The sequence below is a fragment of the Rhineura floridana genome, chromosome 17 (genome assembly GCF_030035675.1).
Source record: "Rhineura floridana isolate rRhiFlo1 chromosome 17, rRhiFlo1.hap2, whole genome shotgun sequence".
NCBI lineage: Eukaryota > Metazoa > Chordata > Lepidosauria > Squamata > Rhineuridae > Rhineura > Rhineura floridana.
This window is the reverse complement of record NC_084496.1, coordinates 8,265,947-8,290,153: the sequence shown is the minus strand read 5'-3', so window position 1 is coordinate 8,290,153 and position 24,207 is coordinate 8,265,947. Positions and strand designations below refer to the sequence as shown.

The 24,207-nt window shown below is 48.5% G+C and overlaps 1 protein-coding gene across 2 annotated transcripts; it reads right to left on the bottom strand.

The window, feature by feature from the left end:
• Nucleotides 1–501: 501 nt before the first annotated feature.
• On the bottom strand, nucleotides 502–16,971 carry WFIKKN1 (WAP, follistatin/kazal, immunoglobulin, kunitz and netrin domain containing 1). Of its 2 annotated transcripts, XM_061600351.1 has the most exons (4): nucleotides 16,900–16,971; nucleotides 14,592–14,766; nucleotides 8,242–8,615; nucleotides 502–2,399 (listed from the first exon to the last, which is right to left on the bottom strand). In XM_061600351.1, the coding sequence occupies exons 1-4, from the start codon at nucleotides 16,906–16,908 to the stop codon at nucleotides 906–908; spliced, it is 2,052 nt and encodes a 683-aa protein (XP_061456335.1). In that variant the 5' UTR covers nucleotides 16,909–16,971; the 3' UTR covers nucleotides 502–905. The 2 variants fall into 2 exon arrangements, with proteins under 2 accessions (XP_061456335.1, XP_061456336.1); XM_061600352.1 differs by lacking the exons at nucleotides 14,592–14,766; nucleotides 16,900–16,971 and adding an exon at nucleotides 8,818–9,294.
• Between the last annotated feature and the right edge of the window lie 7,236 nt (nucleotides 16,972–24,207).

Sequence of the window (24,207 nt, the reverse complement as noted above, 5' to 3'; positions counted from 1 at the left end):
AGCTTTAAGGCAGGGATTGTTGCGCTCCTGCTGTGGTTGGACACCCCACCCCCCCAGCTCCCATCATCCTTGATCGCTGGGCCAGGCCGGTCTGAGGCTGATGGGATTTGGAGTCCAGCAACATCTGGAGGGCAACAATTTCCCAGTTTCTGCCTTAGGAACAACCCAAAACGTGAATTCATAGCATTGGGGGAGGGAAGAAGTACAAATAGCCACATCAACACTTCCAATGAATTCCAAAGAGGAGGCAATTTCTTCATCCAGCCACAACGGAGAGGTTCCATTTTTTGCTTTTCCCTCATTATTACTAATTTATATATCATGTACGTGTCCCTAGCAAATACCCTTTCTTTCTTAGATGGATACGTGTGTTTTGCAAACCGTGCACCTCCACCCACTATCACAGTAAGCCTGTTTCCCCCCTCTCCTTTGCCATTATTTGATGGGAGGCTTGTCCTCAAGATCTTTTAAACCAGGGATGCTAGGAGCAGATAACCTGCGCTGGAGAAGAAACACAGGATTTATTATTATTAATTTCACTTAGGCTGGGTCGGGTTTGGGTGGAGGGATGTCACCAGCGCAGATCAATTACAGCTCTTTCACACACGCAAAAACAGGTAGTTACAGGCGTAATGGAGCCCGTTGAAACAGGATAGTGATAATACCTGAAAACATTTTAAATCGAGATACGGAGGCGGACTGGAGAAAGGATTTGCCCCGTCCGGTCTACACCCACTTTGAGGCTTGTGGGTGCGTAGGAGCTCCAGGTTTGCTCTGCCAGTCTCCAACCCAGTCCTACATAGCTGCAACACAGCATGAGAAAAGGAGGGCCGAGCTTTTTTGGGGGGTAGGGGCATCCATTGGTCTGCCTTCTCTCCTCTGCCAAGGAAAAGCAGCAGCTGGCGCTAGTCCTGGAACCGGTTGAGAAGGTCACATGTCTTCTTCTCAAGCAGCTCGTAGATCTTCTTTACCCGCTTGTCATTGGCAGCCCGGACGTAGCTGTTGGGGTCAAGAACCGCCATCCCTTCCTGCACCTCCCCCATGATGATGAGGGGCCCGTCCTCTGTGGTCATGTTGGGGCATGGACAGTTCCAGTCCATATCCGTCAAGGTCACCTCTAGGTACTTGATGTTGAAGAACTTGAGGCCCATCTTCTCGTCCTTGAGGACGTCGTCCAGCACAAAGCGAGCAATGCCAGAGTCCTGGTCCTCGATGATCTCCATCAGCCGCCCCACGATGGCAAAGTCGCTGCGGCAGAGGCTCAGCACCATCTTGCTCTTCAGGCGGCAGGCTCTGCATTGCAGGGTCTTGGGGAAGGGGCAGACTTCTTCACAACTCTCCTTGCTGTCAAAGTTGTTCTCGTTGCCCTCGCAGCCGCTGTAGATGAAGGAGTGGCACTGCTTCATCAGGTGGTTGTAGGCCCAGCGGGGCTCCCAGGTCTTACAGGGGCCTTGCACTATGGGAAGAGTGCACAGGTTGACGGCGTTATTGATACAGGACAGTTGGCACTCTTCATAGGTGTCAAAGTGGTTTTGGTTGCCCCTGCAGCCGCCATAACGGAAAGTGGTGCAGGAGCCTTTCTTGGAGTCAAAATGCCAGCGGACTTGGGGAGCCTCACAGTCCTGTTTGTCAGGTTCCTTCAGGCACTCGCCGGGCGGGAGCTGAGGAGGGCTGGACGCTCTTGGCTCCCCTCTGGAGTGCTCCCTCTTGATGACCGAGAGCGGGAAGTCCGCTTGCAGGAGACCAGCGGAGTTCCTGGCCGTGCAAGTGTAGATCCCAGCGTCCTCTGGCTGAGTGTTGTAGATAACCAGCTGGCCGATGTTGGTGACGACCACGTTGCCGTACATCTGATCGGGCCGCATGATGAAGTTTTCCTGGTGGTCACTCTGCTTCTCCCAGGTGATGTCAGGGCGGGGCCGCCCGCTCACATCGCAGTGGAAGCTGACGGTGCCGCCCACGTAGACCGACTGGTGGAAGGGGTTGTTGTAGAGAGCTGGCGGAACGGGCAGCTCGGCAGCCGCACCAGGCGTTGGGTGAGCCGTGGTCTCCAGCGGCACTGGGCTGGTGTTGGGCCAGGTGAAAATGTACTTGCAGGGTACCACGGCGAGGCTGATGCCCCGGATGCAGGCCTCGGCGTCCATGTAGCACTTGTTGTAGTAGGTGAGCCCGTCAGAGGCACAGGTGAAGTTGGGCTCCTTCTCGCACCTGTCCTTGCACTTGCAGACGGGCTGCCCATCCCAGATGTCGCAGTCCGAGCCCTGCTGGGTGCACACAAAGCTCTCGCACGTGGCCTCTTGCACCAGCTCCAGGGAGGAGAGGCTTCCGTCGGCATAGCGGGCAGCCACACAGCTTCGCAGGCCGCAGACGTTCGTGCAGCATTTCTCAAAGCCTTCGCAGTCCTGCAGAGAAAGCAAGCACAGGGCTTTTTAGATTCAAGGGAGCGTGCACACCCTTCTTGCCGTCAAACTAGCCGTTTTGTGCCACGGGGGGATAGGGAAGCTGCCTTACACTCGGAGGAGACCGGTGGTTCTGATGTCTGTGGGGCAGCAAATCCGCTCTGGGTTTTAGCCTGAACCTTTGAGGAACCGTCCAAGGTGCTTGGACAGCTCCTTGAAAGTTCAGACTAAAATCCGGAGCAGATTCACTGCCCCACTGGCAACAGAGCCACCGGTCTCCACTGCTTATACTGAGTCACCTAGTTGGTCCATCTAGTTCAGTATTGACTTCACTGACTGGTAGCAGCTCGCCACAGTTTCAGATTCCCAGCTTTTCCTGGAGATGGGACCTACCTGGGAGCTTCTGCACGCACAGCATAGAAGTAGAGCTGATCCCTCCCATACTCAAGGAAATTTCCAGCTTGATGGATATGACAAAATAGGCAGCAAAAATAATATCCTATAACAATTCAATCAAATTAAAAATAGTTCATAATGAAACATTTCACTAAAAAGCAAAACTGTTTGGCAGAGTAATCCTGTTATTTTGTTGCATGGCTGAGACTCTTTAGCTGCATTTTTGCATTGGATTTGAACATTTTGGGGCTGGGTCATGGTTTTAGTGTGATCACTGGATTTTTGTTAATCAACTGTGTGTGAGGTTTGTACCTTACTTTTTATTCGGTAAGCCACCCTGAGAAGGTTTTTGCCTTTAAAGCAGCCTCAGTTTAAAACAAATAAAATTGAAAAGCCTTTCTCAACCACTTCCTATTTTTAAAATCTCTTCAGCAGTGTACAGTATAAAAACAATATCTGTTAAAACAAACAAAAACTACAGCCTAAAATTGGTAAAACAGCTGTATAAAAACCACATAAAAGCAAATAAAACACACACACAAATCCAGTTTTATGGGGCAGAGAACGCCTGGACAAATAAGTACATCCTATAGGGGTCCTGGTGTGTGTGTGTGGCACTCCCCTGGCAGCTTCCAAAGCCCTGCTAAAGGGGGGGGCAGTTTTCATTTGCCTTTTTGTGGCTTTGATTTTTCTTAAAAACCCATCCCCTTCTCACATTGTGGTGAATGGGAAGGAATTCACTATGCCAGTTGCAATAACCAAGAGTCTTAGGGTCTTGAGGATCCTCAGCCAGCAGTATAGTGGCAAATTCAGAAGTGCAGGGTCTCTTAAGGATAGTGACAGCCATGCCCCCTCCTGTTTTTTTGCAGCTGGGTTGAGAATGAGATCCTTGTTAATACCTTGTCCCACAACAACAGACGTTCCTAGCAGTCAATCAGCATGAAAGGGGAGAGTTTAGCTACTGAAAAGAGGCTTCTCTGTGGGCAACGTGCCTCCTTTCTCCCTGATCAGCAGGAAACGACAAGGAAGCATGTTAGAAGACTCTTCTCAGTGGCTAACACATGCCCCTTTCCTGCTGATTGGCTCATAGGATGCTGGAGACATAGGGACCCTGCTGGAACCCTACTTCCAAAAAACTAAGGGGTCTAAGACTCCCTGAGCCCCCAGACAACTACACTGCTGTCCTCAGCTGACCCCCAAATGTCCCATTCCTCAGACACACATATGTGCACTGCCAGTGGAACATCTGCAATGCTTTTATGGGTGCGCTGGTGGCATAAGTGCTGCCCCACAAGTGAGCAACGGCCCTTCAGCTGACCTTTAGCCTGCTTTAGGATTGCAGCCTAGATCAAACAACCTGTAACCAGGGGAGGGCCGCAGATCCATGGCGTCTGCTCTGCAAGCAGAAGGTCCCAGGTTCAAACCCCGACATCTCCAGGTAAGGCTGGGAAAGTTTCCCTGCAGAGCTGCTGCCAGTCAGTGCAGGCATCACCTAGACATACCAATGGTCTGACTCAGTAGGAGTCAGCTCCCTACATTCCTGACAAGCGACAGGGGGCCTTGGTGGAATAATCCTATGCACACACATTTCCAAAGAGAAAAACTAACATTATTGAAAACCCTTCTCTGCAACATGAAAGGAAGAACCAGGCCAGGGCCAGGGATGAGCTATTTGGCCAGCCGGAGAGGTCTCCCCGCTCCAAACAGTATGTTCCCTTTACACATGTGCACAAAGTGTAACTTGCGCAAGTATACATCAAGGCATCAACTTTTGGGGTGGTTTTGCTGTTGCTGTTAGGGTGATCCAGCCTTAAAGCAAACTAATGGGGGAACAGCCCTTGAGATTAGCCAAGGGATAGCCAACATGGTGCCCCCCAGATATTGAGGACTACAACTCCCATCATTCCTGACCATTGACTATGCTGGCTGAGGCTGATGGGAGCTGGAATCTACAACAGCTGGAGGGCACCATGTTGGCTATCCCTGGATTAGACACATGCTTTTACCCTGACCTTTGATAGTTCAGATTTGTGGTGTAGCAGTTAGAGTATCAAACTAGGATCTGGGAGACGAGGCTTCAAATCCCCACTCTACCATGAACCTCACCTTGGGCCAGCCACTCTCTCTCAGCCTAACCTACCTCACAGGGTGGTTGTGAGGATAAAATGGGGAGGGGTAAAACCATCCTGAGCTCCTTTCGTAATATCAGCTTTAATAATAAATATTGTGCATGGAATTGTCTCCATGGAAGTGATGCAGGGCTCCTTGCAACATAACCTCATCCATCAGTGGAGGCTGCTCTGTGAGGGCGAATGGGGCAGTGCCCCACCAACCTCATCCTGCCCTTAGCCAGCTCCCACCTGCCTGCCTTCTTTCTTGCAGCCAACCCAGGAGGTGGCCCTGCCTGTCTGTTTCCTCCTCCTTAGTCTCTGTGTTGCCCTTGTAGGACTCAGCAGGGAAGAGGAAGACAGGAGCAAAGCTAGAATTAGTTGGCTCTGCCTGTCACTGGTTGTGGCTCTGCCTGCCATTGGCTGTGGCTCCGCCCACTGTTGGGCGCTTTACCTTCCGCCCTGCCAATTGCAAGCGACTGCAAGCTATGACTGCTACCTGTGCTGTACTGACACCAGCAGAAATTTGAGGTCTCTCAGGTGCCAGGGTCAGCCTTCCTGAAGCAATGCAAGCATGGGCAAGAGCCACGGCGTGGACTTCTCCCACATGTCCTTGGCCTTCCAGTGTGCTGGAGGAGCGTGGGAAAGAGGCACACTGTAGCAACCTCCATGTTTGACGGAGTACAGTTAGGAGCAGGCTGCTCTTGGCTGTGGCTTACAAAGTAACTTCCTTCCCTCCTTGAGCTGCCTGGCTCATTCTAGGCTGTGCGCATACCTGCAATCATGTGCAGACCCCGCCCCCCTCAGCGTATGGGGCAGGCTGCATACAGATAAAACAGACATTTCCATGACCCTGGCTGCTCACATATGAAGAAAAAAAAGACAGTGTGAGCAGTAAGCGTTTGGCTTAGTCTCAGCGCTAAACCAATTGTTGCATTTTCCTAACCCATCATGTAGCAATGTACCCGTTTATGAGCACTGGCTTTTCTGCTGCCCAGCCTCGCAACCACTCGGGATAGAAAATCCCAGATGTATCTCCTTGTAAGGACATCTTGTAGCTCAGTATTGCCTACACTGACTGGCAGCAGAGAGAGGGGTGTCTCTCGCAGTCCTACCTGGAGGTGTTAGGGATCAAATCTGGGACCTTCTGCATGCAAAGCAAGTGCTCGGCCACTGAAGAATCTTCTTACTTGCTTCCTTGTCCTTTCCTGCTGATTGGAGTCAATCAGAGTGAAAGGAGGCAAGTCAGCCACAGAGAAGACTCTTTTCAGTAGCTAACACTATCAGCTTTCATGCTGATTGGCTCCTAGGAACATCTGTTGTTGTGAGGTAAGGCATTAACAAGGATCTTATTCTCAACCCAGCAGTAAAAGAAAAAAGGGGGAGGGTGTGTGGCTGTGACGATTATGAAAGGACCCTGCACTTGTGAATTTGCCACTACACTACTGGTCTCAGGGTTGCCCTTTGTAGAACCCAGCAGGGAAGAGAATGGGGACAGAACCAGTCATGTAGTGACAAATTCAGAAGTGTAGGGTCCCTTCAGGAAAGTCATACCATGGCCCCTCACAGTCATGCCCTCTTGCTCACAGTTGCCATCTGTGCATGGCTTCTAAAAAAGGGGGAAACAACCACACCCCTGCCCTAAAACGATGTGGGCTTATTAGCCTAACAATCTGTAGTTGTCACTGAAGCTGACAAGGCTGCTCCTCTGAGTGCATACAGAGTGCTTATCTTTCTTGCTGCTGCTGAGTAAACCCCTGTCCTTGCTGGCATTGGGGAATCACATAAAAGGCACACAGGAGGCTGCTGAATTCAGAGTCAGATCATTCGCCCATCGAGCCTGTTAGCTGTGGGATTCTTCAGGGTGCTCAGGCAGAGCTCTTTTCTAGACCTGCCAACAGAGATCTGTTTTGAAACTAGGGCTATGTACACACCATTCTTTTAAAGCACATCCTTTGCCAAACAAATCCTGGGAATTGTAGTTTGTTATGGGTGCTGGGAATTGTAGCTCTGCTAGGGGTAAACTATAATGCCCATGATTGGTTTTTCCGGGGTGTGTGTGTGCTTTGAATGTGTTTTACAGGCATGGTGTGTCTGCAGCCAAGAGAAGCCAGAGTCTCAGCTGTGGAACTGATGCAGGCCATAACGTTTATTGAACTTATAAAGTGGCCTGATCCTGTGTCAGATCACTGGTTCCTCTCAGCCGGTATTGTCCGCTCTGACCGACAGCAGTCTCAGCAGAGTTGGGAACAACCCGGGCTCATCCTAGAATCTTTTAACTGGTGAAGCCAGCAACTGGCCCTCAAGACCTTCTGCCCGCAAAACTAGGGCAGGGCAGCGGCTTAACGGCAGATCCTCTGCTCCGCATGCAGCCTCCGGCATCTCCAGACAGGGCTAGGAGAGACTCCTGCCTGCAATCCTGGAGCGCCGCTGTGGGTAAAAGCACGTGCGCTTCCACTGAGCTAGATGGGAGTGAGACACCTTCCTGTCTTCTTTTAGGGGAAGGGCTGCAGGTCAGTGGCAGAGCACCTGCCTTGCATGCAGAAGGCCCCAGGTTCAATTCCTGGCCTCTCCCGGTAGCGCTGGGGATGTCCCCTGTCTGGAACCCAGGAGTGCTCCTGCCAGTCAGTGTAGACACCACTGAGCGAGATGGACCAACGGTCTGATTTGGTATAAGGCAGCTTCCTATGTCGGCAGAGCACCTGCTTTGCATGCAGAAGGTCCCCCGGGGGTCTCCACGGAAGGTCGGGAAAAACGCTTGCCTGAAACCCTGGCGAGTCGCTGCTGGTCCATGTAGGCGACACTGAGCCAAGGTGTCTGACTGGGTATAAGCAGTAGCATAGTGGCAAATTCAGAAGTGCAGGGTCCCTTCATGTTAGTTACAGCCATGCCCCCTCCCCACTTATTTTACTGCGGGGTTGAAAATGAGAGCCTTCTCAATGCTTAGCAAGCAATAAGCATGAAAGAGGACTGTTAGCTACTGAGAGGAGTCTTCTCCGTGGCTGACTCACCTCCTTTCACTTTGGTTGGCTCCAATCCGCGGCAAAGAAGGAAGCCTTTTAGAAGACTCTTCCCGGTGGCTAACACGCACCCCTTTCATGCTAATTGCCTGGTAGGTTGCTGGAGACACCGGGACCCTTCTCCCAAAAACGTAAGGGTTCTAAGACACCCCCCACGACTTCCTCCCTGGGTACAAGGCACTTTTCCACCCTGCCTGTGCCATACCCCATTCAGCCTCCTTTTGCCATAGAAGCGCATCGCTTCCAAGAGGAGCCCAGCAGCACCACCTGCCGGCCAGGCCTGGACGGCGCGCCCACCGAGACGGGCCGGTCCCCGCTCACCTGGTCGGCGTGGCACTCCCGCTCGCAGGTGCTCTGCGCGTCCACCCAGAGGTTGGGGTTCAGCTGGTTGGGGCACACCCCCAGGTGGCTCATCCTGATTGGCTGCAGGCTGGCCCCTTCCGCCAGGAGAGACAGCAGAGAGAGCAGGAGCGAGGGCAGCATCGGGTCCGGACGGCGGGCAGGCGGCGGCGGCTCTTGCTGCTGCTCCGCCCGCGGCCCTCCGAGCCTCCGCGGGCCGCCCTCGCGCTTCGAGCCCTTCCCTCGGAAAGTCCAGAAAGGCATCCAGCTGCACCAGGCTCCTGCCAGCCACTGCGCCTCGCGCGCCTGGCTTCCCCCACGCCCAGCCCCAGCCGGGGAGAGTCTTCCACTTTTGCCTGGTGTGGCAGACAAAACAATCACATTCGCAAAGAGGAACGTCGGGGGGAGGGGAGGGGAGGGAGGAAAGAAGTCAAAAGAGTGGAGGGGGGAAGAGGAGGGAGAAGGGAAATAATAACAATAATAAAAATTTTTAAAAAATAATGAAATGTTTTTAAAAATCAAAGAAAGCTCTTCTTCTCTCCACCCTGCAGCTCTTACTTCCCCCTAGCCAAACTCCGCATTTGATCTTCTCTCCTTGATGCTTCAGGGTCCATTCTGCCTTCTTCGGCCACCAGACAAGCATCACTCCAGCCCAGCCCTCAAGAGCAACAATTCCGGCTTTCAGCGTCAGATGCGGCCCCCGCAGGCTGGATCCCCTCTCTCCAGCTTCCTCCAGTGGTGGCAGGCCCTTCGGTCCCCCACACAGCCCCTGGCTTTCCCTTCTACCCGGTGAGTTTTTCCAGGATCCCAGCCTCTTGACCAAATCGAAGGAAATCCAGGCCCGGAGGCAAACGGGTGGGGGATCGTTTGGATCCAGCAGGCCAGAGGCAGAGAGGAAGGTTCTCTTTAAGAAGAAGGAGGGAAAAAAGAATATATATATATATATTTATACACATATAATAAAGAGAGATGATCTGGACTTTGCAAAGACCATTGGAGAGAGCCAAGGCATCCGACAGGGGAAAGCAAGTCCCTGGGCCAGGGCTGAAGAGAGTCTATAAAGCAGCTCTCTGGGTGTGTGTCTGGGGTGGGGTGGGGAGGGGTGTTGTAACTGGAATCTCCACCCCTAATGGAAAGAGAGGGTGACCTCAGACGCTAACCCTGTCTGGGTTGATCGACTGGGCAAACACCAGGAAATCAAGAGGGGGAGGAGGGGTGGGGGTGGCTGGGAAGAGAGCACTGCAGAGCCCTCCTCTGCCTTCCAAAAAGAGTGTGTGTGTGAGAGAGAGACTGAACCACCAAGTGGGGTGAATTCTTTCAGGATGAGAGAATAGGGAAAGGACTCTTGTCCACTGGAAGAGAGGTTGACCATACCGGGCTTTGAAGGGCTTGGACAAGCCCAGACGCCGCCCACGGTACCTGGACGTGTTTGTGGGGCGGGAGGGGTTCTCCCCCAAATGGCCTTGCTTTCCTTTTTTAAAAAAAGGGCGAGCAATGCAAGCGGCCGTCATCGGCAACAACCACAGCAAGAGGTGCCTAAGAATCAAAGAAAAGCCTTACAGCTGTATCAGGCCAAAGGAGGGCATCTGGTCCAGCCTCCTGGCCTCACTGTGGCCAGCCAGATGGCACAGTGGGAAGCCCCTCTCCAATCCTGTGGTTTCCAGCAAAGGGTGTTCGGGGGCACCCTGCCGCTGACTGTGGAGGCAGAGCGTGGCCGTTGTGGCTAGTAGCCATGGATAGCCTCCTCCTCTGTGAGCTTGTCTAACCTTCTTGGAAAGCCGTCCCAGGTGGTGGCCGTCATGACGTCACCTGCGAGCGAATTCCATAGTTTGACTATGCACTGTGAAACAAACGTACTTTCTTTTGTCTGTCCCAAATTTTCACCTTGACTGAGGTACCTCGGCAGGTGATACAGTGAAGGAGGCAGGAATGGACCTGGGAAGGCCGACTGGAAGAGAGTCCAGGGTGGATATCTGACAATCTTGATTTTATTTATTTTCTTACTAGATTTGTATCTTGCCTTTCCTCCAAAGAGTTCGAGGTGGTATACCTTCCCTTTTTTTTATCCTTCTAACAACCCTGTGAAGTAGGTTAGGTTGAAAAACAGTACCAGGGGTGTAGTCATCCGGGTTCTCGGGGGTCTTAGAGGCGAGTCAGCCACTGAGAAGACTCTTCTCAGCAGCTAGCACACTCCCTTTCATGTTGATTAGCTCCTAGGGGTGTCTGTTGTTCTGAGAGAAGACATTAAGAAGGATAGAGAAGCAGAAAGCAGTTTTCAAACTTGGCCAGATTATTTTATAATCCTTGAAGGGGCGTGGCCATGAGGGGGCATGGCTGTGACTGTAATGAAGAGCCCCTGCACATCTAAATTTGCCACTACACTACTGACAGGCACTGGCACAAGGTCACCCAGTGAGTTTCATAGCTGAGTGGAGATTTGAGCCCTGCTCTCTCAGTCCTAGTCCAGCACTCTGACCACTATACGTCACTGGCTGTCTATATGGGCCTGTATCCAGAGCCAGTGTCTTATTGTGGTTAGATTGTCAGGCTCAGCCTGTGGAGACCCAGGTTCAAATTCCCAGTCCGCCATAAAAGCGTGCTGGGTGACCCACTTTTCCCTCAGCCTAAGCTACCTCACAGGGCTGTTGTGAGGACAAAATGGAGGTGGGTTATTTAGCAAGGTTTGTATACTGCTTAATCAAGAAAAGTCTCTAAGCAGTTTACATAAAATGCTATAAAATATTCATTAAAAATAGCAATAAACAGACTTTAAAAGCAGTAAGTATATTAAAAGTATCAAAATCCAGTTTAAAAACACAAGAGATTTCAAAAGCAAATATACCCCATAAAAGGAAATGTATGTCATAAAATGACATGTCTGGATAAGCCTCCCTAAAGAAAGAAAAAGGTTTAAGCAGGCACAGTAAACAGTACAAGGAAGGCGCCTGCCTAATATAATTCCGCAGAGAGTTCCAGAGAACAGGCGCTGCAACACTAAAAGATCTATTTCTCACAAGCGTGGAACAAAATTATGTGCCACACATAAAAGTGCCAATTCTAGAGTATATGGGAAGTATGTTGGCTGGAGGCAGCCAATATGGTGTCCTCCAGAGGTTCAACTCCCAGCAGCTTCAGCCAGCATAGCCTATGGTCCGGCATGCTGGTAGTTCTAGCCTAACAACATCTGGAGCAAGCCACATTGCCTGCCCCTGCTATATATATTGATTACAAACAAATCACCTCCAGGCATTCCTTGCGAGTTTGCAGAGGAATCTGGCCGACTGTTCCTTGTTCTCAACAGAATGCTAGATTAGGTGAGGCCTTGTGTATTTCTGGAAGGCAATCCTTGTGTGTGTTCGGTCAAAAGTGCCTACAAGCCCTCTGCAAAGTTGGGGAGCTTATGTCAATGCAAGCAAACAAGGAGCACCCACGGGTCAAACCCTCCTTTTGTAACAGTTCTGCGTCTTAGCCTGAATGGAAGCGATTCCCTCAATCCTGGTCACATCAGAGAAGACTGTTTGGCAAAATCTTACAAACTCGCTTTCTGAGCCTGAGAACATTTCTGACAACCATCTCAAACTGTTTACACTAGCTCTGGGTGCACTGATGGCTACGCCGGAGCTGAATTATGGATTGGATTGGTCCATAAATGCAGAAGCCAATATCCGGCATCAAGGTTCCGCCTATAGCAAGCAGCCTGAAACAGTGTCCACACCCATTGGGTCCATCTGACTCAGTAATGTCAACTGGCAGCAGCTCTCGGGTTTTCAGACAGGAGTCCCAGCTCTGCTTAGAGATGCCATTGGGGACTGAACCTGCTGACCTTCTGCATGAAGAACAGATGCTCTATCATGGCCCCTCCCTACCCCTTCATTTCAGCTCACTCTTCATTTAAAGCAGGGTAGGACTACGGCTACTAGGACTACTACTAGGGGTAGGTAGGTTGGACTACTGCTCCCATCATCCTGAATCATTGGTCATATCGGCTGGGGGCTGATGGGAGTTGTAGTCCAATAACCTCTGGAGGGCCACAGGTTCCCCAGCCCTGATTTAAAGCAAATAACTTTCTAGGCCTTTGGATTGCAAGCAAGACATATAAGCAGTACTGAGGAAAATCTCAAAAAACACAAGTGGGGCATTTCTCAATACAATTGTAAGTATATCTCATTCACCAGGCGGAGGAGGGAAGTGTTATCAGTCACCAAATCTGGGTTGTGCTGAACATGATCTCCAAGCCCTATAAACTTCCCAAGGTTCATGCACCATTGTGTTATGCAGGATCTCAGTTTGGGCTCTGAATTTGGCTCCCTGGGAATCTCTCAACTTTCCTTTCAAAAACAAGAAGGAAATCTTCTAGCCCTCATGACTGCAGGAAAACAACAACAACTGAATTTGTGCAACTTTGTGTCTTTCTACTGCATAGAAGAAGCCACAAATGACCACAGAGGCAAAGCTTCCATCATGGGTTGGGCAACTGCCTGTTCCTCCCCCTCTAGCTCTCAAGTCAGAGGATATCAGAGTTGCAAATCAATCAGCAGAAGTGGGTGGAGCAAGAAATGTAAATGTTATCTTTGTACAGTAGGCTACTTTCTACACACACACCTCTCTCTGTCCTCTATCCAGACCAGCAAAAGGCATGATCAGAGTTCATGGTTGCAGTCCAGACATGCAAAAACACTTGGAGTCTGAAGCAGGATCAGTGTGGCCTTGGGAGAGGAGGAGCTCCAAGGGCCAGATGGGGAGATGGGGAGATCTGGAGGGCCACATTTGGGCCCCGGGCCTGAGGTTCTCCTGCCCCTGCTGTAGGGTGGCCTAATGAAGCCATTAACAGATGCACATAATATTAATTTGGTAGACAAATTAATTTGGTAGGCAGAGCTGGAGAAGGAGAAGCTGCACCTTCCAAAATTCACCATTATTCTTCATAATTATTAGGAGCATCAGGAGCTGCCCACTGAATCAGACCATCGCTCCATCTAGTTCAGTATTGCCTACACTGACTAGCAGCAACTCTCCAAGGATTTGGACAGGAGTCTCTCTCCCAGCCCTGCCTGGAGATGCTGGGGATTGAACCTGGGACCTTCTGCATGCAAAGTAGGTGCTCTGCCGCTGAGCTATGGCCCCTTCAGAAGACTTGCCCTCCTCCACCTCTGGATACTCTCTCACTATTTTTCTTTTTTTTCTTTAAAAAAAGCCCTAAAGGAAGTAAATTAAGATGATCCCACTGCTGCAACCCACTAAGGAGTCCTGAACCACCAGCTGAAACTCAGTTATTAAGAAAAAAGGCAATTTTCTATACTAAGCACATCTGCTAACTGCACCATCATGGCAACATGCTTGCCCCAGATTTTCGTTTTTCATGTTGGCTAGGCAAGTCACAGCCCACTACGTGCAACACCGCACAAAACAAAACAGAGACTTTCCACTTTACAGGGACCCTGGAGCGATAATGATGGCTACAACTTCCTCAGGATTCAGCGCTAGAACTTGCTAGCCTAGAAACCAGATTTCAGGGCATCAAAGTAATAGGAAGTTCATCTGAGCATGTACAGAGTGCTTCTCTCTTGCTAGCTATGAAGGGCAAGCAACCCCTCTCCAGGCAAAGGAGCCTATGCAGCTGCTTTATGGTCAGACCATCGGACCATCTAACCCAGTGCGGCATACTCTGACTGACAGGCAAAGTAGTATAGCAGATACAGTGTCACACTAGGACCAGAGAGGTCCCAGCTGTGAAACACACTGGGTGGCCTTGGGCTAGTAGCCATGTACTTTTCGCTTAACCTACTTCGCAGGGCTGTTGCGAGGATAAAATGAGGGGAGGGAGGACCTCATAAGCCACCCTGAACTCCTTAGAGGAAGGCGGGGGGTGGGTGGGGGAATAAAAAGAGTAATAAATGCAAACAGATGGAGAGAAAGGGAGGGGGCAGAAGTTACTATTATTGATATATTTATTTATCGCTTTGCACACCATAAATGTCTCAAAGCAACTTAAAGAATAAAAAGAGAAACCAGAAAACAGAGAAACGGCAGTAAAACAAGACGTAAAGTGCTTATCCAAATAAACCCATGAATATAAAAGGACCAAATCCTACCCACACATCATTTTGTGTGGATTAACACAAAAACCAGGCCACAGACATAGCTTGTTACTTTCCAGATTAAGGTAGGTGTGTGTGTGTGTGTGTGCAATGCCCCTGCTGGACGGATGGAATTGAGATGACCTGGCGCACGGATGGTGTCCATCCACGCAGGTTAAGACAGCACGAGAGTGCTGAGCTTAGGAAGGACTTGGCCAGAAAGGAGTTTGCCACAGAAGCAAACACTGGACTTACCATGATAAGTTCCTTTTACGTAGGCAGGAGGGGATCTTGACCTTGGCTGCCTTTTGATAGCAATGGTTCCCAGCACCTTGTCGCCAAGAACACTCTCTGATACAGCCTCTGTATCAGCCACCTCAGACCAGCTGAATCCCAACACAAGCGGCACTTTTCGGCCACAACAAGGGTGCTGAAACACACAGAAAGCTTTAATATTGCTTTATGGATGACTGCAGAGACATTTAGCAGATGACCATCAGCACAGACAATTTTAAAAGGGGACTAGACAAATTCATGGAGGAAAAGCCTATCAGTGGCTATTAGTCATACTGGCTATATTGTCTGCAGTAGCTTCTGAGCATCCCATACGTATCTGGCTGGCTGTGGTGAGGAGAGAATGCTGGCCTAGACAGGCCTTTAGTCTGGTCCAGCAGGACTCTTCTGAAGTTTTAATATTAATTAATAACTTTTGACTCTTCCCTCCCTCCCACCCGGTCAGGAACACAGGAGGCAGACCATTGGTCCACCTAGCTCAGTATTATCTACACTGACTGGCAGCGGCTCTCTAGGATTTCAGACAGTGAGTCCCTCCCGGTCCTACCTGGCGATGCCAGGAATTGAACCTGTGACATTTTGCATGCTAGATAGACCAATGGGCTGACTCAGTATTAAGGCAGCTTCCTATGTTTCTGTGACAGACATATCCTCCATAAATTTCATCTAATGACTGGAGAAGCAGTAACCTTCAATATGGCTGTTTTCCAAATCGCATTTCCAAAGTCACTGGGCGACCTTGGATCAGGCACAGTCTCTCAGCTGAACCTACCTCACAGGGTTATTGGGATGGAGATGAGAATGGGGAGAGGGGGAAAACTTTGCACGCCCCCTTGAGCTCCCTGCAGGGAAGGTGGAATAGAGCTGTAATGATAGATTAGATTAGATGAGACAGATAGATAGATAGATGTTAAACTGAGGTGTGATCAACAGAGCTGCCTGTGAGGAGAGACTGAAAGAACTGGGCATGTTTAGCCTGGAGAAGAGAAGACTGAGGGGAGACATGATCGCACTCTTCAAGTACGTGAAAGGTTGTCACACAGAGGAGGGCCAGGATCTCTTCTCAATCGTCCCAGAGTGCAGGACACAGAATAATGGGCTCAAGTTGCAGGAAGCCAGATTTCGACTGAACATCAGGAAAAGCTTCCTAACTGTTAGAGCAGTATGTGATGTTCCTATATTACTGTATATATGGTAAGTGTTGGTTGTTTAGAAAATACATGGTAAGTAGTGAAAGAGGAGGGGGAGTGAATGGGCAGTAGAATGCTAGATGATTGGCTGAATGTTTAAAATGGCTGAATGTATAAAAGGAAGAGTGTGAGTGGAATTGGGGGGGGGGAGAAGAGAACTGAGTGGGTTGCTTGGTGGGGTTTTAGAGAGTTGTTTACCAGGAAGGAGGTGGAGTTCGGATTAGTATTGAGTAAAACCATATGCTTATGTGCCTTAAGAAGAAATCTTGTTGATCTTGTTAGCTTTGTTATCTGTAATAAATACTTAATATGGTTTACCAAAGGCCTGATCCTTGGCTGGGGTTTCACAGACCAGAAGGGAGGGTAAGGTAATGACCAAGGCTGAAGGGGAACTGTAACAAATGGTGGCAGCGGTGAAGAGAATAACAATACCAGTATTCAGAGTCTCTGGGAATACTAGTATTGGGACGTTACTGGTGGTTGCCTAGCAGGGGGATCTGTTGAGATCTGTGCTAGAGCGGGGAGAGAAACCATAAGAGAGAGCGGTCCGGACTGGTGGAGTCCCTGGTGGTGCCTAGTGACAGGCAGTAACCACGAGCAGGTAGGAACCTGACAGGGAGAGCCAGGGAAGGAAGCCTCACACGGTACAACAATGAAACAAATTACCTAGAGAGGTAGTGGGCTCTCTGACACTGGAGGCATTGAAGACACAGCTGGATAGCCATCTGTTGGGAATGCTTTGATTTGGATTGCTGCATTGAGCAAGGGGTTGGACTTGATGGCCTTATAGGCCCCTTCCAACTCTACGATTCTATGAATCTATGAGTCTATGAATGTAAACCAATGGCGTCCTAATTACAGATGGACTCCTCCACACCCACCGGAAAGTGGCAAGGGACAGAGCTGGGAAAGCCTCTCTTTGGCTGCTGTTAAGCCTCTAAAGAGCAGTGATGGAAAAAGAAAAAAAAAGTCTAGCACTACATAGAACAGTTGGTAGAGCTAAAATAAATCCCCAGAGAGAACTGTGTGCTGTCTGTTGCTAGGAAGAGTTTTGAGCCAACAAAACAGTTTCAGCGTACCTGCTCCATGTAGATCGGATGCCACCGGTATTCACGTCTCCGCTGAGGAGGGCCAGAGAATGACTTAAGCTTCAGAAGTCTCCTGTTTAAAGAGGTGCCTTACGGAGACCACCAATGTCCTCCATTAATGGCACCAGACTGGAGGATTGCGCGGGACACCTTCGATGCATTAACAATTGGTTAACGTTTGTGTGTGCATGCATGTTTAGTCTGAATATAGGGGTATTTTTTTTATTGCAGGAGTAGTGATGGTGGTAGGGACAGCAGAGGTATTAAGCAGGTCGACTGTACTGTGAGACAAAAGAAAAACCAGATGCCTGAACTGAGATTCTACGAGATGCATTAACTCTGCAAGTGTCTTTAATCTGCATACTTTCACTTCCCCTTTTTTTACTACTTTGTAAAACTTACTGTTTCTGCAAGTGATAGGGGGAGCAGCAAGGAACTCCAAGCCACTGAAATCCCACACCTATTCTTATTCAGCATTTGTGATCTTCTAAGGTTTTACCAGAAGGCACTCACATGTGAACCTTAAGAGCTAGAAACTTGACTTAATAAAATAAAAACAGAATCTCAGGGAGGTAAATTTGGCATCCAGTGCCACATCCTGTACTTGTCCAGAGTGGCAGCATACCGGGCCAGACATGTACCAAACAATACCCAGAAGTGGTCCATCTAGCACACACCACCTCAACCCTCTAATTGTCCAGCTTTTTTGAACACTTTTTTTTTGTCTTCATAGCCCATTTCTTGACTTTGATGCATGATTTGCATGGATGGCTTATCCCTGTCATATCAGATGAGAAATCTGTACTCTTAGGATCTCATCTCTCTCTCTCTCTCGTCGCTCTCTCATCTCTCTCTCATCTCCCTCTCCCTCTCCCTCTCCCTCTCCCTCTCATCTCCCTCTCCCTCTCCCTCTCCCTCTCCCTCTCATCTCCCTCTCCCTCTCCCTCTCCCTCTCCCTCTCCCTCTCTCTCTCATCTCCCTCTCCCTCTCTCTCTCATCTCCCTCTCCCTCTCATCTCCCTCTCCCTCTCATCTCCCTCTCCCTCTCATCTCCCTCTCCCTCTCTCTCTCATCTCCCTCTCTCTCTCATCTCCCTCTCCCTCTCTCTCTCATCTCCCTCTCCCTCTCCCTCTCCCTCTCCCTCTCCCTCTCCCTCTCATCTCCCTCTCCCTCTCTCTGGAAAGCCATCGGTTCCTCGTCCCGTTTGGAAGCAGATTTTTCCCTTTAAGCACATGCACAACCTTAGGTGCCAAGAAAAAGAATTCTGTCAGAATCCAAAGCTCTCACGCTGGAACCTGCATGTATTAGCGATGGTTAAATCAGACTAAAATTACTGTTGTGAACTCGCCTGTGGAAAGAGTAAGCATATTTTTTAGTAGTGTGCATAGCTTTTCTTCATCAAGTTTTTCTCTCTAAATGAATGAAAGCTTCCCTGTCTGAAGTAAGTTCGTTTTCTCCTGGATCTATATCAGTATAGAACCGCACTCTTGCTTGCTCTTTTCTAGTAGAAATTGCTCTCTCACTGCCCTACATAAAAAGCTTCTGCAAGCAGAAAACTAGCGTATCAGGACTAGCCTGATCCTCTTGCTGTTGTATTGGTTTTCTGCTTGCAGGGGCTTTTTTTAATGTAGGGCAGCATTCAGAAATGGGTTTCATCACCTGCAAGCTGAAGAATAGTCTTTTCTATCTTCATGTAACTGTGACACCTTGTTCTGCTGAATATGCACATCTAGCCCTTGTATGGTACTGGTGAGGAGGACTTGGAGGGGAAAAATAGGATTCTGGTATCTCTTCTTATTTACTTCTTTATGAGGTTTTTTTAAAAAAAGAAAATATGCCAGCAGAAGCTGCCTGTTTCGAGACCAAGATCCAGGGGTGTAGTTTTCTGGGGTCTCAGGGAGTTTTAGACCACTTACTTTTTGGGGAGCAGAATCCCAGCAGGGTCCCTATCCCTCTACCATCCTGTGAGCCAATCAGCATGAATGGGGAGTGTGTCAGCCACCGAGAAGAGTCTTCTAACATGCTTTCTTGTCCTTTCCTGCTGATTGGAACCACAGTGAAAAGAGGTGAGTCAGCCACTGAGAAGACTCGTCTCATGAGCTAACACTGTCCCCTTTCATGCTTATTGGCTCCTAGGGACATCTGTTGTTGTGGGAGGAGGCAACAACAAGGATTTCATTCTCAGCCTGGCAGCTTGGCTGTGGCTATCATGAAGGGACCCTGCACTTCTGAACTTGCCACTACAGTACTGCCAAGATCTGGATATTGGGGGGGGGAGGATAAAAATCTGGTTTCAATGAATATTCTGGGGGCACCTGAAGTTGGGAGTCTTGCCAAGGATCCCATCCAAGTACTAACCAAGCCTGACCCTGCTTAGCTTCCAAGGTCAGACATGATTTGGCATGTTTAAAGTGGTATGCCAAATGTTAAAGCCAAATGCCAAGGCTGAGTGGCTGTTGGTCTAATCAGATCCCTTAGCTGGGAAATATCAATAATTATCAATAGTAATAATAATAATAATAACTATTATAATTATGATAATATAATAATTATTATAATTATTATTAAATAAATGAATAGAAGAGAGAGAAAGACTTGCATTAAACTCCATACCTCTCCCCAATCCGTCAAAACCTTGCCGGTGGTCTCCTCCCCCCACCGCCCCAGCCCGGGTGCAAAAAATGAGAAGGAGCTGTGTCCAGGCTGGGGCAGTGCCTTGCAACACAACAGCAGCATGTGTGCCCCCCGCCACACGTCTCTCCCCACCCTGTGCGTTTCACATGCAATCCTCAGATGCCTCACACCCTGGCCACTGAGATCAAAAGCAGGAAGGCAGGGTCAAGGGAGCGTGCAGCAACCTTTGTGTCTAAGCGAGACAGGCTGCCTTGGAGAAGGGAGGGGGGACCACCAACCACAGGAAGTTATTGCCTCTGATGTTTGATCTGAGGGCCCTCCAAGGACCTCTGCCATGACCCTTTGACCCAGGAGCCAGGATGCTTGTCCTCTTTCTCAGAGAAGGAACAACAGAGGGTAGGAAGTGGCCGGCACTACGCATACATGCATGCGAGCACACATAACCTCACCCCAATAAGTGTTTGGGATTGCCCAGTTCAAAATGCACACGACTGGGGCTAGAAGTACAGACACGCATTTCTATACCGCTTTGATATATTTTGTATGAGTGGGAGGTTTACATATATTTTTATGAACCAGAAGTGCTATAAATAACTAGATGTTATGGTGCTCGTTATTTCTGTCAACAATTTGTGTACCGCTTAACACCGCTGCTTCTTAGCAATGTAGAATAGAGATACAATAGAGATAAAATCAGTTAAAATTAACCATAAATAGGGGGGGGGGTGCCTGCTGAAATTTTTAAAGAAGTCTCCCATTTAAGTGCCGGAAGTTCAACAGGGAAGGGGACCCATCTGATCTCAGCCAGGAGAAAGTTCTATAGAATTGGGCCCACAGTACTGAACACATGGCTCCCAGTGGAAACGAGCTGTGAGTCTGAGCCATAGTTAACCACTAACAGCAGCTCTTGCAAACACTTCAGTGGTCAGACAAGGATATTATAAGGCCTCAAGTGGTCCTTACAGTATCCTGCAGCCAAGTTGTTAAAGGTCTTGTAAATTAATACAGGAACCTTAAACCTGATCTGGCAGCATATGGGCAGCCAGTGCAAGCTCTGGAGTTATGTGCTGGTGGTAGTCTGTCCCCATAATGTGGAGCTGCCGCCAAAAGCAGAAGGCATGTGCTGTTGCCTTGTCCTGGGAAGCTGCCTTGTACCAGGTCATACTAGTTGCTCTGACTGGCAGGCTCCCTCCTGAGTCTTGGGTAGAGATCTTTCTTCTTTTAACTGGAGATGGTAGGGATTGCCAGGACATGCCAACATTACCAGCTTTATCCAACCAGGTGTCATAGATCTCAATGGGCATGCAAAGCACATGCTGTACCTGTGAGCTATGACTTCTCCACCACCACCACCACCCTGCACGGGGCATAGCGGTGCAAAGCATAGGATGATATTGGACATCCTTGCGCTGCAAAATTCCTCCCCACCAAGATTCTGGTGCTAGTGACATCACATCACACTGCTTGCATCACTAGATGCTGCTGTGGACAGCTTGGGAATGAAACACGGCACTGTTTTCAGCGGGAAAACCAACGCCTACTGTAACAGTTTGATCAAGCCTGTACTTTGACCTCAAATGTTTAGAGCACAAAATTATAATCTAAAAAAAAAAAAGTATTCAAAGCACTTGGCAGACCTGGAAGACGAGTATCCTGTATATCACGGATGGGAAACCCAATGAAGCTCTCCAGATCTATTTTTTTTCCTGTGTGCGCATTTGGGAAGTTAGCTTCCACAGATTCCCATATTTTCCAGTCATAATATCCATTGCTATTCCACCATTTGCCTGCCACACCAGTGGAAGAGCATGATGGAAATTATCTGGGCTGGGGGAGGAGTGCCTCTCTCCTCAACCACTCTCCCCCCCCCAGCCTCCATTACTTTTTTTTCTGTCCTGGACATGCACATAGGCATTTCTGCGCTTGCACCTTTTAAACCATTACAAAAACACCACATAGGACTTGCAAATATTACCAGCCTTACCCAACCAGGTACCATGGATCACAATGGGCAAACTGGCTTGGTGCATTTAATTTTTATATTTTTTTTAGTGGGAGGCAATATAAATTTCTATTTGGGTTTTAAAAATTGTTTTGCTATTGAGGTTGTGCAAAAGAGCACAGGAGCGATAAAGAGGCCTTGTGCAAGACCTCTGTGTTAATTCAACTTCTAAAAAGGTGCCAGATGTATGTGCTGTGATTACAGCTCTTCCAGTCATTCACTGCAGAGATCTTGAGAGAATCTCTCTCCCCCTATCACAATCCACACGTGTGTTTGGCATATGGCAACCAGTGCAAATAGGGGGTCTTTCGTTGGTATTAGGGGCCACCGGAAACATAACAGCTAGGTGGTGCTCAGCTGAGGAGCAAAAAGGAGCGCAGCAAAAGAGACCACACACGTATGACAAACCACCCCCGCCTCCCCCCAAAATGTGTTTCCACACCAACAGCAACTTCAGATGCATAATGAGTTATTTTTTCTTAGAGAACTTTCTGCAGTAAGAAGACTCATAGAAGAGTAGACTTGGAAGCGGCCTATAAAGCCATCAAATCCAACCCCCTGCTCATTTCACCAATCCAATTTAAACATAATTTGAATTAGATTATGGGCTAGCCTTCTGATGACAAAGACGTCATGTGGGTGCTGCAAAAAAGTCGTGTGGGCTTGAACAACACTGATCCCACAATAAACTCCTGTCTGGAAGCACCCAAGGACAACAATTATGTAACTGAAATAACTGCATATTTTCCTTACTTGCCCCCCTCCCATTTCCCTCCGCTTTCTCTGTTTACCTTATGCCAGGTGTGGGGAACCTTTGGCCCTCCAGATATTGCTGAACTACACCTTCCATCATCCCTGGCCACTGGCCATGCTTGCTGAGAATGATGGAAGCTGAGGTTCAGGCAACATCTGGAGGACCAAAAGTTCCCCACAGCTGCCTTACACTGATTTTTCAATTGTAAGTGTGTCGAGGTAGGGACTTTCCCTCTCACTCCTGTAAATTCCTCATTACCCTTTTTTCCTTCACACTGGAAAAACTGCCCCCCCAAAAAAGAACGTTGTATGAATGACAATAATCTAGAGTGGCTCTTGTTTATATGCACATAATTCTAGACTTTAAATAGAAATGGACTGACTTATGACAACCCTATGAATAGGGTTTTCATGGTAAGCGGTATTCAGAGGGGGTTTACCATTGCCTTCCTCTGAGGCTGAGAGGCAGTGACTGGCCCAAGGTCACCCCGTGAGCTTCGTGGCTATGTGGGGATTCAAACCCTGGTCTCCCATGTCATAGTCCAGCACTCTAACCACTACACCACACCGGCTCTCACTTATAGACTTAACTTGTATAAATTCCCTATGATGTCATTCACCCTATATCAATTCCTCATGATGTCATTTATGTACAATACAAGTAAACTCAGTGCTGACCTGCAGGCAAATCCTTTAAGCATAGGTATAGTCGTTTTTAGTGGAGTCTCTCTGGGATCTTTTTAAAAAAGTTAAAAAGGCAGAAGCAACTAATTTTTGAACTAACTGATCAAACTTATGAGAGAAGATTCTTTTAATGGACACTGCTTGAATGGGCAGAAGGCATTTCCCCCCCTTTTATGGGTTGCAGTATTTCTGAGTGATGGCCAGGCCAGGCCAGGCCCAGGATCCGTTTTCAAAAGTCTCGCTCTCAAGGGGCAGAGATGCACACCAAATGTGACAAGAAATTACAAAATTATGAAATGGAAAATATAATAATTTGATAGACATGATTCAGCAATTACTCTGAGACAGATCTCACCAAATTTATTTTTGGTGTAAGCATTTGAAACACTTTAAGCCTCTATGCAGAACTGGTAGGGAATTTCGGTTGTTAAAAGGGCAGGTCTAAATACTACAGTTTATGCACATATCTTTAGATTTTTAGATTGATCAAAAGCAGCAAAAAAAAAAAAACAACCCTTACTATCCAATGGAGATCCTCTCGATTCTTGAGGAAAAACAAAAACTGATTAATAGCAGCAGCCTTACGGAAAACAGATCTTGGTGCGTTTGATAGTTTAAGAATCATTTGGGGGTGATTTAACAAGTCTCTTGTCCTTAAAATGAGCTGCACAAAGAATAGGATCAAAGTAGAAATGTGTATTATCTTCTTTGTTTTGAGGATTCCAACGCAACATGGGGGTAACCCCCTCCCTTTCTTAGTAGCTGCAGTTAAGGAGCTTTTAAAGAAAAGAAAGCAGCGATGAAGAAGTGCAACAGTTAAGTTTTGCCTAAAAATTCTCCGCACACCCACTTACAAGGACATCTGCACAGAAAACAGAACGTGCTGCTCAAGGAAAACGTCACCCACTCTGTTTGTTTCCCAAACCCACCTGAAATCACACCAGCTCCTTTGATTAGGCTCCTTAGGGTGAGAGGGTGTACTGGGTACTTCCTGAAGCAGCAAGGGGAGCATTAATGCACTTGTTTGCTTACTCTTCCCTATTTTTTTTTAAGTCACATATGTAAGAGGTGAACATATCTATAAGGCAGCCATTCTCTAGGCTTCTTCTGCCCTTTATATCTTCACCTAAAACTACCTAAGAGCCGGTGTGGTGTAACGGTTAGAGAGTGTCAGACTGAGACCGTGGGAGAGCAGGGTTCAAATCCACACTCGGCCATGAAGCTTAC